Source organism: Melopsittacus undulatus, chromosome 7, assembly GCF_012275295.1.
Source record: "Melopsittacus undulatus isolate bMelUnd1 chromosome 7, bMelUnd1.mat.Z, whole genome shotgun sequence".
Taxonomy (NCBI): Eukaryota; Metazoa; Chordata; class Aves; order Psittaciformes; family Psittaculidae; genus Melopsittacus; species Melopsittacus undulatus.
The window spans coordinates 47,464,835-47,489,108 of NC_047533.1; the positions used below are offsets into that span (position 1 = coordinate 47,464,835).

General features: G+C 38.8%; 1 protein-coding gene across 1 annotated transcript in view; it reads right to left on the reverse strand.

Annotated features, from left to right (window-relative positions):
* Positions 1 to 1,553: 1,553 nt before the first annotated feature.
* Positions 1,554 to 24,274, reverse strand: part of SNCA (synuclein alpha) — a 69,802-nt gene continuing 47,081 nt past the window's right edge. Inside the window, exons 5-6 of the mRNA XM_005148668.3 lie at positions 3,133 to 3,222; positions 1,554 to 2,187 (exon numbers count right to left, since the gene is read on the reverse strand). Coding sequence (XP_005148725.1) covers positions 2,155 to 2,187; positions 3,133 to 3,222 — 123 coding nt within the window. The 3' untranslated portion in view covers positions 1,554 to 2,154. The remainder of the gene's footprint in view (positions 2,188 to 3,132; positions 3,223 to 24,274) is intronic.

The window sequence follows — 24,274 nt, forward strand, 5'->3', positions numbered from 1 at the left end:
AGGAGTCAGTTTATTCTTATTACTGTTTTTTTTATGACATACTGCTCCCCACAGCTTATTTAAGAAGCACACAGTTTATCTGCAGCATGTGAGAAAACAAACAGTTTAATTTGGTTCCCTAACAGAAGAACAACAGAACGATCAAGACCTGTGGGCTGTGGAAGAGAAGATGAACAATAGAAATATGTGTTCTACTTAGGTTGCTATTTCAAGTGCTATTTCTTGAAGTATCAGGCATCTGATTGCCCTCAGTTGTTGCTTTTGGTGAATGAGTCCCTGCTAGCATGCTGAGAAAATAAACCATGCTACAGTGCTGGGCTTTTCTTCCTGAAACCTTCTTCTACAACACAAAGATCCTTAAACAGTGTTAATAATTATAAGAGGAGTATCTTACATATTTGGACATTGTGCCTTGTCCTAATATTTATTTTCCATATATGCAATCAAAAGATTAGCTGCTGAGGCATTAAGATGAATTTTAACAGCAGAGATGTCCAGGTCAAGAGATTCTTTTGACACACCACCTGTAAAGAAGACTTCAAATTGTTAGTGGGTTGTTTCAGGTTGTCATGAAGCATTTCTGCAAAAGAGTGGTGGACTTTGATGAAAATATCTGCAAGTTGTTTGAAATTATCAAGGGGATTTTTAGTCATCTTGAAAAAAGCTTGGCAGCAATTTTTCAGAAATAAATGGAATTCTTTAGAAATGTGGGGAAGAGAATGGGAGGTGACATGAGAAATTGCAAACACGAGCTTCAATATGTTCATGTGATTTTGGCTCACTGTGCTGCACCATCAGCTTCCACTTTATGCAGCTAGGATGGGTACATACCTGGAAAGATCTATTCCACATTGGGCATGCCAATACAAGGAAGGTTGCAGAAAGCCAGAAAGGAGTTAATTTCAAGAACAAGTTGAGAGAGTTCACCCTCTGGGGATTTGGGTCTCTTTTTGTAAATACCAGTGTCACACATTATGTGGTTATGCTTAAGTTTCCACACTTACAAAACCAGACAATGATATTTACCTGTTTTAAGAGCCATGCCTTAGAACACTGGGAAGACTAGATGTATGTGAAGTTCAAAATCCTGCTCAGGATTAGAGAAACTTAAACAAAAAAATACCATATCATTCAGTTAGAGACAACATTTGATACAAAATAACAGATAATAAAACATGAGAGAAGTAAAAGTATCTCATATTTAAATCTTCTGGATTGGAAGAAAATTTTCCTGGATGGAAAAATATCCAGGCAATATAATAACTAAAATTACAGTGTCTAAAAACAGACAGCAGATTGTACTTTTGCTAAATGGATCTTTATGCAAGACAAACTGATTGCAACTAATCCATCACTCTTCTGTATTGCCCAGTGTTCTAACAACCATGAAATAATAATTCTTCAAAGGGCCCTGGTACTCTCAGTTCTTCACCCTGGTTTTGCACAGAGGGGGCCTCCCCTTGCTGGTTTTGTTCCTCCCGTTCCTTCCCAGGAATACATTAACAGGGGCTTTTGGAGAGGAAAGAAGGTGTTGTAAATCATCACTATTTTAGTTCATTTTTAATGGGTTACATTTTATTCGCTTCAGTTGATCACAGTATTTACAAACACAGGTTAATAAAACACAACACAAAACAATAAAATTTCAACAGCTAATATTTATAGGTGCATAGTTCATGCTCGATTACTTCTTTTTAATATGTATAATACATACACATATATATAAAGCTCTCACAATAAGTCATCTCTGCACAGAAAGAATAGTCATAGGAAACAAATAAAAATTGTATCATAAACAATATCAAATTACTGACAGCCTATCAACAAAACATGTACAGAGTTAGAAATAAGCAGTAGACACTTAGGTGGTTTTATTTAATATTTTCTTCATTAACTTTTAAACTTGAAGCCACAATATCCACAGCACAACAATAACCCTGCCAACCAGCTTTCATTTCAGCAGGAGGGAAATGCTGAAACGAGGTGGATGCAGTCACAGATACTCCAATCATTGCTGATGGAAGACTTCAAAATACACTGTAAAAACTGTAAAAAAATTTTACGACTGGGCACATTGGAACTCAGCACTTGTACAGGATGGGATGTCTTTAGTAGTTAGTAGATTTCAGGAGATACAAAGGAAGGAAAGGACTCTCATGCTTCAGGTTCATAGTCTTGATACTCTTCCTAATGAGGAGAGCAGAAATCAGTGCTACTAGTACTTTAGATAAATGCACCCTACCTTCACTGCTTGTTCTAGTCCAAGTAGATTCAATACCAGAATTTTACAGATTTTCATGTGATCAGAATCTTTCAATTTTTTATTGTTCTGTTCCAGATACTGTGGTTGTGGTGTTTGCAGGAGAATTAGGCTTTTACAGTGATTAACACAGCATTCAGCTGATGCTTCCAGGAACACACAAGGCTACCCATAGCAATTCGCTTGGAGAGGGAGGACTAACTCTGAGCTGAACAACACACTAGGTGCTGCAAACGCTCATATAAGTCAGTAGATATGTGTTTAACTACAGTTACATGATCAGCCCCCCTAATTTCAGTGATATTCAACGTTAGCGATGAAGCGTGCCTTCAACTCTTTTACTGGATCATGTCCTAAATGTTTTATACCTCTGATTTGCAGCCTAATTATCTATACTGCTGTGAAACTGCCACTTCAACTACCAATGCCAAACACTGCAGTAAGGTTTTAGATAGCAGCTTCAAGAAAAAACCAAGATAATTTACTCATACAATTGCATGAACTTAAGAGTATAATAATGAATTATCATGCTTTGCAAAGTGTGATGCTTTGATAAATGGCCAAACTATTAAAACAATCTAAGAAGATGCAGTTTTTCCCAGATGCCCTATCAAATTTAAGATACAAGTTTACTGCAGATTACTCAGAAACCCAGCCACAAGTGTTTCAAAATATACACAATATTTTTCTGGTAAACTTTCTCACTATCAAGAAAGCAATGGAATTTCTGATTCCCAGATCTTGGCCAAAGTGACTGTGCTTCTGTTGTGCCCTTGCAGCTCACAGCACCAACCTGTGCCAGGCAAATGTAACTTAAGTGTGCATCCCCCTTCTCCTACATGCATACACAGCAAATACCTCAACTTATTTACCTCTGGAGGCATTTCATAGGCCTCATTCTCAGGATCCACAGCAACATTGGTATTATTCACCATTCCCTCCTGCAGGAAACCTTCTTCATTCTACATTTAAAACATGGAAAGAAAAGTGATAAACTAACTGCTTGTCTTGTCATTCCTCCCCATCAGTGGTTGACTTCTTGGCCTGTCCCTTGGTTGTGGGATGTTGCCAGGGGTTGTGAATAGCTCCAGAGAGATCTTCTCCATGTTCCACAGGAGTATCCATGGGAATGACTACCATCGTCTTTCCAAATAGCTGAAGTGCTGATATCCCATTTCTCTGTTGCCATGGACAGGCCAAGAAGTCAATCTGAACAAAAGCACCGCACCACTACCAACTTGCTTAATAGTTTTGGAAAATATTTTAATCCCATATAAAATGCTTTGGTCAAGTAATGAAGCAAACCACAACAAGTTTTGTTTTGCTCCTTAAGAGACATAGTCCCATACAAACTGTTTAAGTAGGTTATCACATTCATTTCTGTTGAACTGCTTGGGGGAATACAGTCACAGGTATGCAAAAGGAGTTGTAAAAGCAGGCCAGATGACTTGGGTAGTATCAAGACACACAAATGAAATAGTAATTCAACTGAGTATTTTTAATGTTAGTAATTCAATTATATATTTTTAATGTTATAGTTATTTCAATTCTCTCATAAGTCATTGTTTATTTTACAGTTTTAGTCCTTTTACAGTAAATTTCAAAGTAGCCAAAAATGGGAGAACTATTATAACTCAGGCTATTGCATGCTGGCTTTTAGCTTCAGTTTTAGAACCTAGCTGTATTGTGAAAAGGTTTTTTCCTTTAATAGGTCACACTTCTATATGCATTACTATGTCAACCAGCATGTTATTCTGTGCAGTATTAGCATATGATACAGTGTGCAGTATTAGTGTACGATATCCAGCTTTTTACACTTTCTTCCATTACTGACCATTACAGAAGCACTTCTATTTTTCAGAAATTTGTATAAATGCCTCTGGGAATTAATGACATACAACAGTGTAAGGAATAACTTGCTGAGCAAGTTTACTTTAAGTGTTGTCCTAGAACTATAGACATCATTTACCATCGGAAACAAATAAAAATTATAAAGGGAAAAAAACCTCAAACAAACCCAAACCATTCCAAATAGGCCAGTTCCTGTAGTAGTTCTTACTACAGAAGTTCACCGAGAAGAAACATGAACTTTGCCAGAACAATGACCACTGGAGTCCATCCTGAACTGTAAGAAAATTGGTATGAAAACATGCAGAGTAGTTCAGCTGGAACTAACTACTGTGACCATGCTGATTTGTATGAGTCGACAATCTAAACAAAAATGCACTAAAAAGACATTATAGACACTCTGGAAGAAATTCACTTCAAAAAAACCTTCAGGTTGGTAGCACAGATGTAAGTACAAAATTAAGTAAGTCACAAACTAGACTAATGAGGTAATTCTTTGAAGTCTACAACTGATAGGATTGCGATGATAATTATATTTAGGATATAGATAAGCTGAGGATAAGAGAAGTTAAACCTGAAACTCACCTCTGCAAGTTTAACATCAAATAGAAAATAATACACACAACAGGTGGCACTAAACCCTCTTTATCTTTACACAGTGTTTATTATGCTTCTGCTGATCACTGCTGTGGATCAGCTCCCTCTCAGGTTTAACCAGGTGACCTTACTCGTAATACTCTGCTCCTCACCTGCTGCATCTCTCCACTCACAAACTGTGACTTTATCTGCCAGATACAAATCCTGTTATTCTTTGGTTTGGTCAGCTCTCCTGGTACTGATGCATATGCATGTACACGTTTTTCACCCTCAAAGTCCATGATGTGGAGAATTCATTTCCACAATGTGAATTCTTCTATCTCTTACTTCAGACTGTAAAAGGTCCAGTATGAAGTGTTCTGGTGCCACTGCTTCTCACTGGGGCCAGATATGCTTTTTCCTCTACATGTAAACAGCATAATCCTTGTGGAGTTAATGCCTACTATTCTGCCAAGTTGTCTCTATGCATGGGCCTGCCAACAGTTAACACTCTGCCTTGCTCTATGGTATAGATAACATGGACAACTTCCAAAATGCAGTCAGGGACACCAATGAATAAGCTTGCTAACATCCTTACTTAAGCCTGTGTCTTCCAGAAGAACTAGTAATTTTGGGTGTTAAATATGACAGGTTATTTTTCGAGCATGAAATTATCAGAAAAATTACAATTCTCCCCCAGCTTATCAAAATACTCAAGCTCCTAAGATTATTTGATGTGCAATATTTAATATCCAACTTCTAAACAAATTTTTAGGAGTATCTAATAACAACTTATCAACTTTGACTGAAATAGCTAAATAATGTGCACAAAGCAAATTTGAAAGCTGTTACTGCACACTCAATCTAACGTATCTGTTCTAAGGACCTGAAGTTCCAGTCTACTGCTCTCTTGTTTGTTCTAAGACATAATTTCATTTCTGCTTCCCCCTATCATTATGGAACAGCTTTGGCCAACAATTGCTACATCAAGAAAAACTGCACCCAAAGTCAGTCTTGAGGTTGCACACGGAAGAAAGCATGCAGTTTAATATGAACCGTAGCAGGAGAACAGATGGCAAGTGAAACTGCCATGACCATTATTTACAATGAAGAACAAGGTTTGCCAGATGGATTTCAAAGAGCTTCAAAGCTCGTACACTGTTTGTTAGGAGCCTCTGCCAAGGGTCTGGACTCTCCACTGGCATTACAGAGACACAATGCCTTAAAAAAGCTGAATTTAACATCTTCCCAAATTCTTTCAACAAATCCAGAATGGAGATTCTTCTGCAGCTTTCAACCACAATACTAGCATTTTTTTTTCTAATGAAGCAAACCAGAAGCCATATCAAATCATCAAGGGGACTGTTTTCCTGAGAAAGACATACCACCATTGTTTAGCTGGTAACAGTAATGCAAACATCACCTTTTATGTTGATGTTGTTGCAGTTCAGATAAGAATGATATTATTCAAGGTCACATTTGTTACATTTAAAAGTGTAGCATAGATGACTACATCACTTTAAATGCTAGTGCATTCTGCTTCTGGTGTACTTGTTGCTCTGAAGTATCACAAAGGTAAACACCCACCCCCAGTATCATAGACCCATTGAAAGTACACTTTGTATCATTATTTATCTCCCTTAAAAAAGAAAAAGAATGCAATTTTACATTCTCATGATTAATAACTCCATAACCTAACTCAGTTATGGAGAGAAAAAACACGCAATAGACCAATTCTTATCTTAGTACGAAAGACGTGTTTTTCTCTTGAAGCTGTCACCTCTATTCTTAAACCATTTAGAAGAGCATTTCCAGAGGGAAAGCTTTTTATTAGCTCTGAAAAGCTAAACATAGGATTCTCAGTGATTAAGTCAGTTCTTCACTGAGGAGAATGAGCTCTATTGCAGGGAAAACACTTTAAAAAGGGAAAACTGTAACTCACGCAATAAACAAGGTGTTAGAAGAATGGCAAGTTGAGGATGTCTGCTTGGGCCCAGAAGATTCCTCTCAGAAAAACAAATAACAACCTCTATCTCAGTTTGGAGCATGATCACTCTGGGTACGACTTGTATTTATACATCTCCAGAGAGTCTTGTGCCCTCAATTTCTCATACAGATATTGTGGGAGGATTTTTTATCTAGCAAAAAGCTCTATATCCACAATTAATTCTATACATAAAAATAAGCTAACACATGGCTCTAACACGGAACAATGTAACATGAGAAATAACAATTTCAACAAAAGGATTATAAACTCAATGAACACTGGTTGCACTACATCACTTGCCAGTTTGTATCAAGTGTTCTATAATTATTGACTAGCTGCAAAACAAGATAAGTGGCACTATGGAAAAAGCAGTGAACTAGAAGAGGAAAAAACTGGTTCGTAAGATAATTTTGGTACACCTCTTTTGTAAAGACCTTTAAAGTCCCTTGAAGACCGTTAACAAAATATTTCATGCAAAGAACTTTTAACAGTCCAGTTGTTGTATGTGCATACCAGCTGGTACCTGGGGGAGCTTGAAATAAAAAATAAAATCAAAGAAATGCATCCAATAGCACTAATACCTTGCAAAATCACCATGTGCTAACAGATGACAGTAAGGGGAGTATTGCCTTGTACTCTACTTCCAAGCCCTGTTGCATACCAAGAACAGAACTGGCAGAGAGGCGGGATGCAACTCTTGGTGAACAAGCCCAAATAGTGCTTTCTCAACTTAACAGGAGAAAGGACAATCCCATCAGGGAATTTGATGTTTCCCAAGCTCATCAATTGTTCTGAGTAGCTCATCTGGAGAAGTTATGCCTACTTCCTGCCTGCCTGCGAGGCATGGTCATGTACATCTTTGCAAGCTCATATGTTAAGTCTAGACAACTTCTAGTGAATGATTGAATTTGTTGTTACAGCCTAGATAATTGTGCTACTAATCTGCCTTTATTGCCACACCATCATTTAGAGAGAAATTGATTATCCCTAAAGCTGTTGGTCTCATGCCTGTTACTGCATCCTAAACCTATAATTCATCAGGGCTGCCTTAAGCCCTTACAACTGGTAACTGAGTATCTAGCCTGACTAAGGCCATTTCATTTTGGTATGTAAAAACCCTGTAAAAGAACTTTCTTCAGGGACTGTCATTATATGGCAAGCTTGAAGAAAAATTTTGGGATTTGTTTTGTATACCCTCAAGGGCAGCTGTTATACATACTGTCTAAATTCACCTCTTGCTCCAAGCTGAATAGCAATTTGCTGTGCCAGTGGAATTAAAATTCACCTTTGAAAGAAAAATAATTGGTATTATTTTTATCCACCAAGTATCGGAATACTTAGGGTCTGGATACTAGACTTAAGTGAACAAATACTTGTCTTTCCAATTTGGTAATTTATTTTTTACAGGTATTTTGACCATAAAGTCCAATTTACCTGGTGAGAGCAAAGCACTTGAACAGAACAGCAAACTTTCAACAACATGCAAAACAAAGATATGCTAAAAGGCCTCAGTTTATTTACTTTTCTAGTCCTAAGGTACAAAACACATGGAGTTGACTGGTTATAATCAAGCTGCCAGGGCAACTTAGGATGCTCTAAAGGTTTGCTCACTTAAAACAACAGTCAGTGGCTCCAAGCCTCAGGTGCAAATGACAAAGCATGAGCATCAGCCTAGTGGTTTTACTCCAGAGATACAGAGAGGAGACATATCTATTCACTAGCTAGAAAGAAGTAAACTGTTTTAATCGTCAGTAAGCTGAACACCTAAGTGAATGAAATGATGAGAAATCATTATGCATGAAGGAAACTAGCTGTTCCAGTGCACAACTCATTTAGAATACCAATAATGAAATGGGACTAGAGTACTCCTTCTCCTTAAATGGACAGTGGAAGTGAAGAAGAAACATTTAACTAAACAAATAAGTATCACCACGATAGCACAATTTCAATGAAAGGCCAACACAGTGCCTGCAAGTGCTACAGACTGCATTTTGATTCATATTTTTATGCCAGTCAGCTGGCAATAACAAAAGTGAAGCGGATAAAGACTGAGGCCTGTGGAAAGACAAAAAATGTGAATACTGTCTACATATTTCTGGTTATAGGTCCATCTTGGTGTCTATAAATAGCTGGAAAGCCTTGCTGCTTACAACAATTTATGAAGTGTTGTAAATGCCTAGAAAACCAAATTTCAATACAACACAGATTGTGTGATATTTTTGTTCTCTTCCTTTAAAATTCACTTTAGTATTACGTGTAAAGATGAGACTCAACTCAGTTCAGAGTATAACAGAAACATTTCTGTGAGCAATCAACTTTACTCAAACTCAGATTAATTTCTTGCATTAACCAGGCTGGTAAAGCATCTAATTAGAGCTGCTGATAAGTGGCTGTGATTTACATGAAGAACCTGCCCATTGCCCAGGTCAAACCAACAGGTCATACAAGTTCTAAAATGATGGATATCTGCATTAATTACAGGCGAATTAAAAGAACAGGCTGCCTACGGGCTGAGTCAAGGTGCCAGCAGTAACACATGTAAATACACCCAGAACACACAGTCTTTCAGCTTCATCCTTCTCAGCTTCCAAAATCTGCAGTGAGAGTGGTAACTCCACAGGTAGGGAAAGAAAAAGCTAGAGCTTTAGAAAGACGTACATAGTTGCTAATTGAAAAACAGTGGTAACGATTCTATGGTAAGTAAACTTCACATCAGAGAGATGTCACACCCACGCCTCACTTGATATTCTCCTGAGCAAGGTAGAGAAGCATAGGTCAATAAAAATATCTTAGGGTAATCGATCTGCTGGTCTAATGCAGCCCAAGGGTGCCTTCTCCTGAATACAGAATTCAGCCTACACAATGCACTTTGCTATGGATGTTGGGAGATCCTAAAGATCAACAGCACGAGTGATCACATCCTAAAACAGAGAGGAAAGATGAAGGAACCTGTTAGGAAAGCACAAGTGAACTAGGTTCATATAATCATAAAGGAATCACCTGAACTAGAAGTCTTTAAGAACAGCCTGGCCCTACATGTTATATGCTCCTTCCCTGGAGCAACATGGGATTAGCTAAACCCCTCTGTCCCCCTGCAGCAATGGAGGATTCCTCAATCTGTATGAACTTATCACCAAGAACAAACTCCAAGGATGATACCTGAGATTTGTATCCGTTAAATAAAACTAGAACATAAGCAGCTTGTGATCTTGACTGATCTCTTTAAGGCATTCCTTCTGTTCCAACATATTACAACACCACCTAGCTGGTGAACTTTGAAACATGTTTCTTCCAAGGAAGAAGCCAGCACTTGCTCTTGAGAAACACCTGAAACAATTTTCTGAAGTTCCTATATATTTTTTTAAACTATATAAAGGTTTCAGGAGTATTTCCTGCAATTGTGATCTATTCAGCAGATCAAATACTACAAAAGACTAGAAAGTCAGACTGCATTTTAAAATTTATATTCCTGAGCTATCCCTTTTCACCCAGAACAAGTATACATCTACTCAGAGCTTTCTCTTGCATTGGGAAAGATTAGCACAAAACAAAAACATCATAAACATCTCTTCAGCTTATTTTTCTCCTGTAAAAGAAGAAATGATTCTTTTGAAGTAAGTGGAAAGAAATATTTAATAAAGTTTGCTTAGTAAGGTGTAGGAGAGGAGACTCCTAAAGGACTAGTACCTAAACACACAATACTTGAGTATGTGTGTTTTCTTTCCTTCCTCCTCTGGCAATGTTACCATTATCTTTGCTTTTCATTTCTGACATAGATGAAGTAAAGCACCAGACTGAAGTCTGCTGACCTCTACACTGCATGAGAGTGGAGTTCAAAGCAAAACCACCTTTCCCAGGCCAAATTCTGCTCTTATCTATACGTTAAAATAAGCCGGGTATAACTTTTCACCTTTGCACCTAAGCCATTTTTGTACTCATACCTGTACCACTGAACAGCCTGTCTCATTTCAGACATCTGCTGCTGTTCCAAAACAGCTTAAAAGTACCATAAAAATCTTTACTACTTCAGATATAGAACATGGTAAAAGTGCAAGTTTGGTCGACCTCAAGGAGTCACCTCTGCTTTAGGTAGGTTCAGCTTTCCCCAAGTTATTTGCAACAGATGTCTGGAGAAAAGACATCTTAAAAGCATCCAGTGACAAAAATTCCACAGCATACCCAGGCAATCTAAATCCTGCACTTACTGTTATCATTAGCATCTTTTCTGGTGTCTAACTTTGACATCCCTCAGTACCATTTAGCGCCAGTATCTCTAGTCCTGTTCCCACTGGACACAGTCCTCTTTGTCTCTGTAGAAAGGGTTTGATATTGGAAGAAACTGTTATGCTAACTCATTCCAGTCTTCTGTGGACTAACTCAGCTTGTTCTGTCCACACAATGCAGTCAGAAGAAATCTCCTGAGCATCCACTAACTGTATCTCATTTAAGTCTTAGCTAGAGTTGGGATGTGGCTGCTTGGTGTTTGAAGAAGTCAAATAGGGCAGACTGCTTGCTCATCAGGCTGGTGGAGGAAAAGGAGGGCAAGCCCCAGTGGTGTTTAACGTGAGAAAACTACCTGAACCAGTGCTGGCTCACAATCTCCTCAGCCACAGATTAAGCTTCAAAAGGGAATTGTTACTGCACCATTTTAACCAGAAAGAGTCTTCTATTAATAAACTCCATCAAACCACCTGAAATTAAAATGCAGAGCTGCTTTTAAAGGATCAAATCAGCATAGAATGATAATTGACAGAATTGTCAGAATGGCACTTTCCTTCTGGTACTTTCTTAATCACAGTAGCTCCCAAAACTTCACAAGGTAAGAAGGGGTATGCCCTCTGCAACTGGGAATACAGTGGACTCACAGCAAAGCAATCAATGTGAACTGCTACAGTTCACAAGAAAGTGTTGGCCCTCAGCCACAAGGAGCATAACAAAAGGGAAATATCCTTGTCTTCACCTCTGGTTTTGACTTGACAGAGGGGACTCTAATCATACTCCAAATATCACCCCATTAATATTTAAGCATATGACAGAAAAAAAAATGATGCATACAAGACCATAGAGATAGCACACAAAAAAAATAGTTGTAAAACATTCATTCTGTTCACTAAATCCACAAGGGCAACTAAAACCACATTTCTGTCAGTAAGTTTTGAGTGAAATACTGCTTAGTATTTGCACTCATTATACCCTCTACTTTGGGGATAAATAGAAAAAAACAAACCTACTTTTCAAACTCATGGCATAACAGTCAGCTACATGTGATTTACAGATGTGCAGATCAAGTTGTGGAAGAATAATTCCACGCATGTCATGCCAGTAAGACTGATTATCAAAATTTGTTCTATAGAGATGAGGGTGTTCAGTTAAAACAGAGGAGGAACAGAAAGTACACACATGGGAAATCAATTACAGTTGCTACATACAATTCTTTCTCCTACAAGCCCCATTTGCAGTTCCTGCAATAAACATTGATATGCTGCCTAGAGCAATACAACATCTTAAGCATTTATGTTCTCACTATGATGGAGCTTTTTCATATTTTCAGCATTGAGGATGATGCAAAAAGACTGGCAGGACAAGTCCATCCTTCAGAAAGAGATGCGCATTTATGATATGACTCCCTGTAGTTTGAAAACAACACGAAAGCCTATCTGCTACCAGCCGTAAAGATGTTTCTCTACACATGCTACTTGCTGAACATTTAGATAAGAGCCAGATCTTGAGGTCACCCATGCAGATTTGAACACAATTCACTTGCATGACTGCCACAGCTGGGTGCCCAAGTGCTTACAAATGCTCAAGCAGTATCAGTTAGACACCCAGCTGGTGAATTTATTCGCAAATGCCTTTTCAGAAATGAGCCATACTAGAAAATACTTATGTGAAATACAAGGCTAAAAGTAAATGTAGTTTGCCATGAACAAATGGACTGAATGAAATTCAGCAGTATGCTATATCATCATCTTTTAATCATCATTTCCAAATCATTTTATTTCAGTTATCTGATGATAAGTATTTGTGCATTCCCATCACAGGAATACTTCAATGGCTGTCATTAAAGTATGCTATTTTTTGTAGTGGTTTAGCATAAACCCAGTTGACGTGTTTACTATTTCACAATAAGCATTGTTCAACAAGCAGATTCAATGAGGAAACCATAGTACTGAAAATAGCAGGGATTTCTGTTATACATGTGTGTAATTTCCGTAAAGAGCAGGCAACAACCAACTGCTTCATATTCTTTGGTTTAGTTGCTCATTTGCCAAGAATTATCCAAGAAAGGCAGTGGCATTAGAAATTGCAACTGAAACTGCTCTAATGTTATTAATCTCTTTTTACACTTGAAACAGTCCAAACACATATGGGAAATGTGGATGCTTAGTGGGATACGTTTACCTAAACAGGAGACACTTTGGCTGGGATGTGCCCTGGACCATCTAGCATCCTCAAAAACACATTTACAGAGTAATAGCTAGTACCACAAATATTCAGAAACTTTTCTGAATGGATTCTTGTAGAAAAGGAATTCAACACATTTTTTGCAACAACGACAACAAATGTGTACCATATGTAAGCAATCTGATAAGAGAAGCTTAAAATAACATTACTAATGAAAGCTTAAAAGCTGATCTACTTGAACTTCAATTATTTTTACACATTTAGATTCAGACAAGCCCTGATTCAGCAAATGATTTTCGAGCATACACTGAAGCACGTAGTTAGTTCATTGGAAGTCAAAGCTTTTACGTAGGTTTAATATTAAAATAACACTGTAGTGAATCAAGAACTAACTTCAAAAACCCAAAGTGTTTCAAGTGCCAAAGAACAAACTATTTAATATGATAAGGTATGACATTTTTGAAACCTGATGCAAACGCTTTTTATCCAGCAAGGCAGACAGTCTCAGCATTTATCCATCTGTAATTTACCAAATTAAATCAGTGACAAGAGAGCTCTTTTATTGTACCATCAATGCAATAGGAACATTAAAATTCACATATAAAGGGAAAGCATTCAAGCAAAGTGAGTTCCTAATACATGTTCCAATAGCCCCATGGAAACCAAGATTTATGTAAAACAAAGCAAACTTTGGAGACAACATTCTCACAATGAGTATTCACTGCAGAAACAGAACCCCTTCAGCACTGAAGTGATTTTTTTTATACATTGCTGCTGATTACCCTGTGCAAAAGAAAAACGCTCCAGTGCTTTGTGTTGTGTGGGTGATGCTCCCATTTCCCAACTGAATTAGGCCCAACATTTATAGCAGGGGTGAAGTGTTCTAAATTGGCTTGTATCGGTACAATGACTCAGTGATCACTGCACAAGTGGGAGGACTTCAAGCATTTAACATTGCTTCTCATAATTCTTTCTGTCACAAATGCAAATGTTAGAGAATTTAAATTCATTTTTATCTTGTCATTTTAAAATCCTAAAAGGGACCTTTGATCATTCAGCACCCTGTTAAGTATTTAGCAGTCTGGAAGAAAAGTTTTCCTTGTCCATGACTGTTTAACTGGTTTCAAATCTAATACTAATTCCTTCATATGAATACAATGTATCACCATTTGCCCATTTCTCCAGGAAAAGAAAAATCAAATTAAAAATTGATCTGTCTCCTAAGCTTTAAAGAAAAGAGAAGATAGGATTAATAATAGACAGAAGATGGGGTTGGGAACCCCATGAGCTCCACAATCTGTATGCACAAAACATATGTACATCTTGGGGGCTTCTATGAAATAAATTTTAATTACTGTGTCCCCTTTCAAATCCAAGTGCCTTGCAAAGAGTGGCCAGAGACACTCAACTAATTGAATAAGAATTAAGACTATCCTCTTCAAAGGCATAGGATGCAAGTCCTGTAGACACCAATAACCTAAAGTACTTGAACATGTTAATCCTATTGAAGTGCATGTGATTGTTTTTCATCATAAGATTAATCACACATTGTGGGAATATGTATGGTTAACCAATAACCTGAAATTAAGCACCTGGGAGCACTGATATGCAACCAGCCCTGGTGCTTAGGCTTGCCTCTGTCACCAGCCTAGGAGAGATGGCTCCTCCACCCTCTCACACAAGCCTTCTCCCGTGCTTGTTAGCCTATCTGTGATACTTGATATTAGTGACTCATCTACATTGTAAATCACCAGTTCAGACTTTTCATTAATCACCTGAAGCATGCTGGCCACTGCAGTTTGCTCAGAGTCCCTGCTCTATGAATAATTCAGTATTCAGCATTATAAACACTGGGAAGGAGTTTGTAGGTCAGGCTTTGCACTTCAGCAATGAATTTGTAACATCACAGAAAATATCTTATGGATATTTGTTACCAGCCAAAACCTTGTCTTCAAAGAGTAGTTATATTGCATGGGTGGCCAGCAATCACCTCTGGTGTATTCCCAGTGATGTGCTTGTACAGAGAATTAGTCCTGTACCACAGACCAGTCTACTTTTCCTGTAGGAAAACCACTGATTAGCTTGTTCAACAGAATTAAAAACCCAGAGTAAATATGAATGCACTGCACTGCAAACTGATTTTTATTTTTTTTCCTTCAGAGGGAGAAAAAAAAATCTCATCCAAAATATTCTGAACAAGGCACTATATGTTTTACAGGAATGAGAAAGCCACTGAGAAAAGCTATAGGTTGTGGGGAAGAGCATGGACTTCTGGCGGACTATTGACACTTCCTACCACATCCCTGCTACCACTAGATCAGATTCACAGCTCCTTCTTTACATCCCTTTCAATTAACTGTTTCTTAATTATTCGTATAACATTCAAACATTTTTATTAACACTAACTACAAAGTAACTTGGCCTCATACTCTAGATCAAAACAGGTTTCACACAGCCAGGGTAAAGCACACTCTCAGTGAAAAACTAGCAACAGGTAACTGATTTATGTCCACTACCCACCCATCTGTTAACTCCATCAGTTTGTTCTCTGGTAAAACATCAAAACTGCTGTCAATCATGCAGAAAACCCAAGAGGCTTTATCACAGACACTAAAAGAATAACTCTCCCTTCTAACTTCTTAACACAGATAAGCATATTTGATACAGAGATTAGAACTCAGGCACAATAGCACAAGAAACCTGATACTGAAGTGATGCATCAAGGCTGTACCAGTCCTTGACATACCACTTTTTTAAAATACACATTTTCTAGGTATCTAGAACCACATTTTTAGCAGGTATATATCAGAGTAGTCACACTGACTTCAGACTCCACAACTGATCACTTATATCCCTGATAGATCACTTATCTACCAAGACTGTAATTTACCCCCAGTATTGCAACTTCAGAAGCGACATTCATCAAGGCTACAAATCTTGGAGAAGCTTTTACACATTTCTAACCAAACACTCAGCTATAGGATTTAATTAATTGGAATATAAACCACTGATAATATTCCAGAGGAAGATGGGTCAATTATACAGTCACAGTGTCATTTGAATTCTCCCACTACATACACATTAAAGAGTAGAAATGGTTCTGATTAGGCATACTGTTGAACTACACTGTGTGAAGGCAGATAATGCTGATAGGGACTCAATTCTGAATGATCTCACTTGTTTTTCTGAAAGACAGAAGCTGCTCCACAGCAGCTGATGGAGATTTGGCTGTGCACAAAGCAAAATTAAGTTGTATTAGCTGTTTTCTACAGTGAACATACTAGTGGAAAATTATACAAACCCCAAGGAAGACTATTAACATAAAAAACAAAGTTCACGTTAATGAATATGCAGGCAGAGGCCCATGAAAAGAAAAAAAACCCAAAAAACAACCCACAGGTAAATATTTTCTTAATATTACAAATCTGATGAACCTCTCCAGTGTTGAAGGAAAAGTAACTTCAAGTTAATGATGCGAGTGATCCTAGGAGAGGAAACATGCTTATTTTACCCATATGTGAGGGCTCATGCTGCAGCTGTTCATCATTTCCTGGGCTTTACTCTGTGAAAAATAATAATCATGTGGAAATCTAGTCTCTCCCTTCTCAGCAACCACAGCTGAAACAGTTATTTGAATATTAGGTTTTGGGCTTGGGTGGCCTAGCAACAATTCTTGTGTGACATCCACCATAACTGCCTTTCATTGAGACAGTTCTAAATGGTTTTATTTTATTTTGTTTAAAATCTGGGGAGAAATTTCCACCTAATATTATAAAACAGAGCTTTCAAAGTGCTAGTGTTTGTCTGAGGAGTTTCAGATATACATCTCTCTGGGAGGATGCAGATTTGATATCAGTGGGCCAAGAAAATGTGTGTGTCCAAAATCCTGCAGAAAAACTTTCTTGAACCGTGAAGACTCTCTCAGCTATTTCTGACTTCCATTAATACTCACTCCTTTTGCTTCCTACCACCAAGGCAAAATGTTTGCATCTTTATCTGAAAGCTGTACAGCACCAACTGATTTGGTAATCCAGTTGTCACTCTGCAGTGAGAAGCTAGCAATGTTTAATTTTAGAAATACTTCCCTGCAGTGTGACAGGCAAGAAAAATGGGAATAACTTACCTTCTGAATATATAAAATTAGTAAGAACATATTAAAGAATATCAGCACAGTAACCCAGACATCAACTGAAAAAGCTTGTTTGTATCTTTCGGGGCACTGATTCCCAGGAAGTTGGTTAACTTCAGCTCCAATGGTCTGCTTCAGCCAAGCCAAAGGTACAGATCTTCATAAATGGTTCTCTCCACAAATGAAGGGGAAAGCTTCTTTCCTGACTGTGGCTGCCAGACTGAGTCCACAAAAGCCTGTAACACCACTGAGACTAGACATACCAGGCTAAGCGGGTAATTCCGTAGCACTTATGACTTGAAAACACCATTCTTCATTCTTCAACTGTCTACAGCCAGTCTAAAGAAAGCATTCATTCCCCCTTTTTCCTGCCTAAATAAACATCTTTCTGGCACAGATATGGCTGAGTACAGAAGACAATCTACTTTCATACATGATGCACATGAGCAACACTTCTTGCTGTCAGACAACCACCTGAGACCTGAGCTAATCGCAGCCAGGAACAGCCCAGAGCTAACAAAACCCCCAGCCCAGCTGAGCTCACATATCAGGCAGCTTTGCTTTTGGGCTCGAAATACATTTTGTTTCCCCTTCTGCATTTGGATTTTAACACTTTAGGATAACAAACTGCAAACCCAGCAGCCATGTGCTGTTGCCCACCCCTCAAAGTCACAGCTGCTCCAGTGGATGGCCTCTCATCAAGGACCCATCTCACTCTGCTTTTCACCTTGGGTAAGAGCAGTCTTCCCAGGCCGGGTTTGTTGCAATGAACATTCCCCTGCCATTACATAGGAAGTGATGAAGCTTCTCTCCTTCACATCCCTAAAGGACCACCTACTCTGCTCCAAGTCCTGTGGTCACTGCTGGGAGTCTGTCAGTGCAACTCCTCCAGCATGCTGGCCTGCTAGTTGAAGACTACATCAAAATGCAGTACTGACCAGACCTGCAATATCACTCAACACTCTAGCTTACGGAACATCAGTGCTGTTGCTCCACCACTTTGATGCTATGTTTTAACTGATCTTCAGACTTGAAATGTCAGTGAACTGTCCAGTAGGTGTTTAAGTGTCCCAGCATGGTCAAAATACTAAAAGAGCTCTCCAGTTCAAATAAAACAACTTTTTAACCCCTTCCACAATAGATTTCCTTGCTTTAGTCACGGCAATCTGATGCTGCTCAATAGCCCATATTTAAGCAATTGCAAATGAAAAGTTGTCTTTCCAAATGAGAGTTTAACAAAGTAATGAACTCTAGCTGCTAAGCTTGCCAAAATGTTGAGTGAACCCACCCTGCAGAAATCCAAGATGGAGCTTCCAGCTGAAATTTTTTGCTGGATTAGTTGTAAATATTGGGATCATGAAATCAGTCTGCCATTATTGATGTATCTATACAGCACCAAATCTTGCAATTCAGCTCTTCCACCAGTATAGTGTACTCTGAAAAACTTCTGTTAACTATTTATTTATTTATTACTATAAAAGCTGTGATAACATTTGGGATAAAGTTCCTCAGAGAGCTATACCAGTATCTGCCTGCTTTCTAAATAGAACCTTTCCTCAGACATCTTCCATAACGTTTTGTGGTACACACAGAATCTGTTCAAGTTTTCCATACGTTCAGTGATAGATTTAACTCTGTGTTTGCCAGGTTGGGGATAGCATAGATGAGCCAGCTCTTCTCAGATAACATTTCTTTCCTTTCCCATCAATTATTAAACTGTGTAGCTAGTTGTTTTCTCCCAGTGCCACACGACTTTTGAGAAAGAACCCATTCTGAAGTTTGTAAAGTTCACAAGCAAAATCCACCCTTTGATATTCGCTCTTTACAAACTGCACTGAAGGAACAGGCTCCCAGTCCCCCCAGTGGACAACCTCTCTGCTTCCCAGACAGCTTCTTGAAGTTCACTTGAAGTATCGAGTGATGACCTTTGCACTGCTACAAAGCCAAATAAACCCAGAGGCTTGCCATGGGCATGAAGTCAAGGGCATGCCATGTTTGCTTACAATTTCTGTTTTCTACAGGAAGCTTTGGAGGCAAAAGCTGAAAATTAAGTGCTCTCCTCTGATACCAAGTAGTGCCTTATGAGTTCAAGCAAATCTTTGCACGCAGGCAGAAATACTTCAGGTACCATGTTGTGACATTAGCAGATGTTACCATAACACAACCTCTGCTTTGAAAAAAATACTATTTTTATTTTTTCTTGTGAGAGAAGAAAAAGATTAAAATTCAGGTAATGTTCTTCAAAGGGCTACATTAGAGTTACCAAGATAAGCAAAGCATGCAAAAAATCATACAGCACCATCTGCTCTCCTTTATCCTCTAACGTCTATCAGCGTTGACAGTGTTGCCAACATTAGTCACTGTCCTCATGATATTGGGTGTTTTTCTTATGCTATCAGCTCTCATAATCAAAATTACACAATTGCATTTTATTTAACACACAAACAAAAATCCAAACACCTGATGCCTGAGAAAACCAGTGCAAGCCAGAAGATCAAAAAAGCAAGTTAAAACTATTTAGACAGATTTGGACTGGTAAAATTTATTATGACAGCATCAGGGACTATTTTTCAAAGCAGCTCAGCTTTCACAGGGATACCAAAGCAATAGCCAGATTTAAGATCCACGGTGGTGTACTGAATCTCTCAAAAATCTGTTTTTAACTATGACCACAGAATATTGGAAAAATCCTGTTGCAAGGCCCATTTTTATATTGGCCTAGCTCTTGAAAGAGACATCAATTGAACTCTTTACCTTTGGAAGCCAGGCAATGCTCAAACACTGAACTGCACATCAATCACAAATCTCATTCTCTCCTCACCCAAGCACAGCTCGCGTTAGCATCTAGGAGAAAGGAGTGAAGGCTCTGCCTCTCCTGTCAACTTTACACGATGAGGATTACATGCTACTCAGCTGCTTCACACAGTTTTTATTTTTACGTAAAGCGAGGAAGGTTTTTGCTATTCTGAAACAGATAATATGTCACCGCCACTGCCTGCTAACACCAGGGTGCAGCTCACGACAAGCACTGTAGGCACTGGAGAGATACCAGCCCACACTTGGCTGGCAGGTGAAGGGCAGTTCAACGCAGTGATGCTCAGAGGCTTTTCATCTGACTCAGGAAGACTGAGATGGGACCTGAGTGATTTGGGTCACTTTAGGTGTAGCCAGCACCTGGGAAATTCTCCATTGCATCCCTGGCACAAGTAACAACTAATACCTCAGCCCCAGCCTTAGCCTTCAAGAAGATCCAAGATCTTTAACTCTGTCATCCTGCTTGTCTGTTTTAAGTGGAAACTGGGGGCTGTAATACATAAAATTACTCCATTCTGTGCACGCTGTTATAGACCGCATCTTTGCAGAATACTCCATGACTAATATCTGACTCATGTAAGGCCTGTATCACCAAGAACATTTATCACAGCCAGAAATCAGAGTACTTGCCCTCAGGTTGGAAGCTATTCTGATGCCACATATGTTAAGGAAGAAACACACACAAACCCAACCGGCAACCCAGAACCACACAGCCACTCACTCACTCCCCCTGCTCCCGGAGGGACTGGGAGGAGAATGGAAAGAATGTAACTCTCACGGATTGAGATAAGAGCAGTCCAATAACTAAGGTATAAGACAAAACAGTACTGCTGCTACAACCAATAACAATAATGATGATAAGGGAAATAACAAGGGAAGAGAATACAACCACTCACCACCTGCCAACAGATACCCAGCCCAACCTGAGCAGTAATCTAGCCCTTCCAGGTAACTGCCCCCAGTTTATATACTGGGCATGATGTGCTGTGGTATGGAATACCTCTTTGGCTAGTTTGGGTCAGGTGTCCTGTTTCTGCTTCCACCTGGCTTCCTCTCCTCCCTGGCAGAGCATGAGATGCAGAAAGTCCTTGGTCAGACCAAACATTACTGAGCAGCAACTAAAAACATCAATGTTATCAGCATTGTTCTCAGGCTGAGAGTCAAGACCACAGCGCTGCACCAGCTACGAAGGAGAAAAATGACTGCTACTGCTGTAGCATCGTAACCATGACCCTCACTCAGCCCAAGCACAAGGAAATTTAAACTAATGATACCCACCAGCTCAAGGTATTTTAACAACCGCACCGCAATAACCTAATCCCATGCAGGATTTTTTGCATACCTGCATACTTTGTATGCTTGAGTACTTTGCCTGCTTGAGTTCACGTACCATCCCACACATGAACTCAAGAAGAATGAACCCAAGCACACACATGGCCTTTACAGAAACCAAGTCCTGGTGCTTCTTGTATTGATATTTGTGGGAGGCAATTTTCAGAGTTGCATGTCTTTGGCTTTCCATATTTTCTAATATTAACTAATGAAGTTTGTAGTTTCCTTACAATTGGTACAGGTCCTGTCTCCCCTTTGCCCCAGGTTTTTATCGTAGAAAACAGGATTTCAGAACATTCGAATGTTTCTCACAAAATTATCTCACTTCCTCCTTTCCTGCCGAGACTCTGGCCTCAATAAAACAAAGCCATTCCCTGCATTTAAAACCACTGAGCTCATTAACTGCTTAATGAATGTTGTGCTTTCCTGCTGCACAAGCTGCAAGCCTCAGCCTATTTTCCATGTATCAACTTTTTTTTGTTGTAATTTTTATTACCCAGGTTTGTGCATAGAGATTTCCTGTGTGGATCAAGCCATGTTTTCCACTATGGGAAATAAAGAAATTGATAGAACAGCAATATTAAAATGAAAACATTTATTTGATATGTCAAATAAAATTTACAGCACCAAACCCAGAAGTTCCTAATTATATTACACTAGGTTATGAAAGATTATTAAGAATGAGAAGAAAGCAAAAAGCCCACAAGATTATCTGCTTGGTTGATTGCTGGCTGCTACTGCCAGTACAGCTCTTAGGGGGAGAGCAGACATATGACTGACACATGCAGGAATCCATCTCTTTAAGTTACTACAAATCAGATCAAATGACCATCTAGGCAGCATTCAACAGCTGCTATTGATAGGGGTCACCAACACATGATCAGAAGGTAGGTATCCTTGAACAATTAGTGAGCTCCACAATGCAAAAGCTTCCTAAGAAGAAAACAATTATCTATTAATACTGGCACTTTTTCAAGTTTATATTTTACCTTATCAAAATCACAGAAGGCTAACATGCCTGGTCTTAAGGAAAAGGCTCACCTCCAAAGCCACTGGCATTTCGAAAAGGCCACACAGTTTTGGATTAAGCTTTGTGGTTTCAAGTTTTTCAGAACTGGAGCCATCACTTGCCTCTTAGCCTCGTATTTTGCTTTTTATTATAATTTTTAAGCATCCAGGAGCATAAGTATAACAGCCTTATCACATCTTATCTGCATCATGTAAACTTCTCCAGCATTACCGAAACTCAACTTGCATGGCCACAAAAAGTACGGGTGAAAGTTGTTTTATTGGAAGCAGTGATATTGAAAAAGATCATCATTTCAGAAATCAGTCCTACAGCAGCTGTAGACAGAGCCACTGGCAGCATCTTTCTTCACCTCCCCAAGACTTCAATTACTCTGTAGAGAACCATGGGGAAACCTCATCCTTTATTCTAGGAGGGAGAGAAGAGGTGGGTATACAGGATGGAGGACCTGAGGAAGCAGGTTTTAAGAGTAACCATGTGTACTGGGTCTAGCTGAGGTGGACCTAATTTTCCCCACAGCAGCCCTCATAGTGCTGTGCTTTGTAGTGGTAGCTAGAAAGGTGCTGGTAACACATCACTGTTTTGGCTACTGCTGAACTGTCCAGCATTGCTCCCTCTCCAGCAGGCTGGGGATGGGTAAGATCTTAGGAGGGAATACAGCCAGGACAGCTGATGGAAACTGAACAACAAAATATTTCACACTATATGACATCTGGTCTGCAATAAAATTTGCAATATTATTTACAACATTTGTCTTCTAGATCAACCACTATGTGCCCTGAAGCACTGCTTCCTGGGGAATATGGACACTGCCTGCTGATGGGAAATAGAGAATAAAATCTTTTCTTTTTCTTGGCTTCTGCATGGAACCTTTACTTTCGCTTTATTAAACTGCTGTTATATTGACCCATGAGGTTTTTTCCATCTTAGTTTCTCCCTGCATCCTGCTGAGAAGCACACTGACAGAGCAGCCTGGTAGGCAGCTGGTACCTAGCCAAGGTCAACCCACTACTCCATGTAAGCAGAGTCCACAAATGACTAGAAAATAGCTACAGAAGAAGCATAAGAAAACCCAAGAATGAGTCACTGCCAGGGGCAAAAAAATATATAAATAGGGTCCTGCTTCTTTGTAGTAACTTTTTCTGAGACCAAAAGTCAAGCCAGGTGTCCTGTTCTTGCCTGCAAACTGAGAGTATTACTGACCCTACACAGCCATTTCCCAGAAATACCTGTATGAAGAATATCCTTCTTTTCTCCTATCAAACTCAAAAAAGAACAATTAGTAGAAGAAATTTATCCAGGCATTCACACATTTACAGTATTGCTCAAAGCAGTAGTGTGGATTTATTTTTCTTTTCCTTCATTAAAACTATATTTAAATATGGAAAACAATTTTTTTGTTATTCAACATCTAAGAACTTGGTATAAAAATAAAAATCAGCACATGTAAACAAAATGCAAAGATAGCAGTTTAAACACTCTCAAGAACTTCTTATGCAAAATAAGCTTGAAATGAATGAACTATCAAAAGCTATCATTACCAATCCTACTTCCATGGTGTAACGAACGGAAATGTCTCATGGTAGCGTTGGTGAAACTCTTAAGTTCTTGTTTTTTTGATTGCTCTGTTCCTCTAGAGTTTATGACAGGAAACATATGAACTAAGTGGGGAAACAGATCTCTCAACAACTCAAAACTAGTAAGAAAAGAAGAGGTAAAAACCCAAAACGCAAATACAAAACTAAAAGGACAGCTTCAGGCACCTTCTTACATTCAAGTCCTCCTCCCATCACTCTCAAGTAATGCTAATTTATTTTCCTTTTTAGTGTTACCATTAACATTGCCAGTAACAACTATGCTACCTTTGAGCCCCAATTATTGGGGGACTCCATCTTC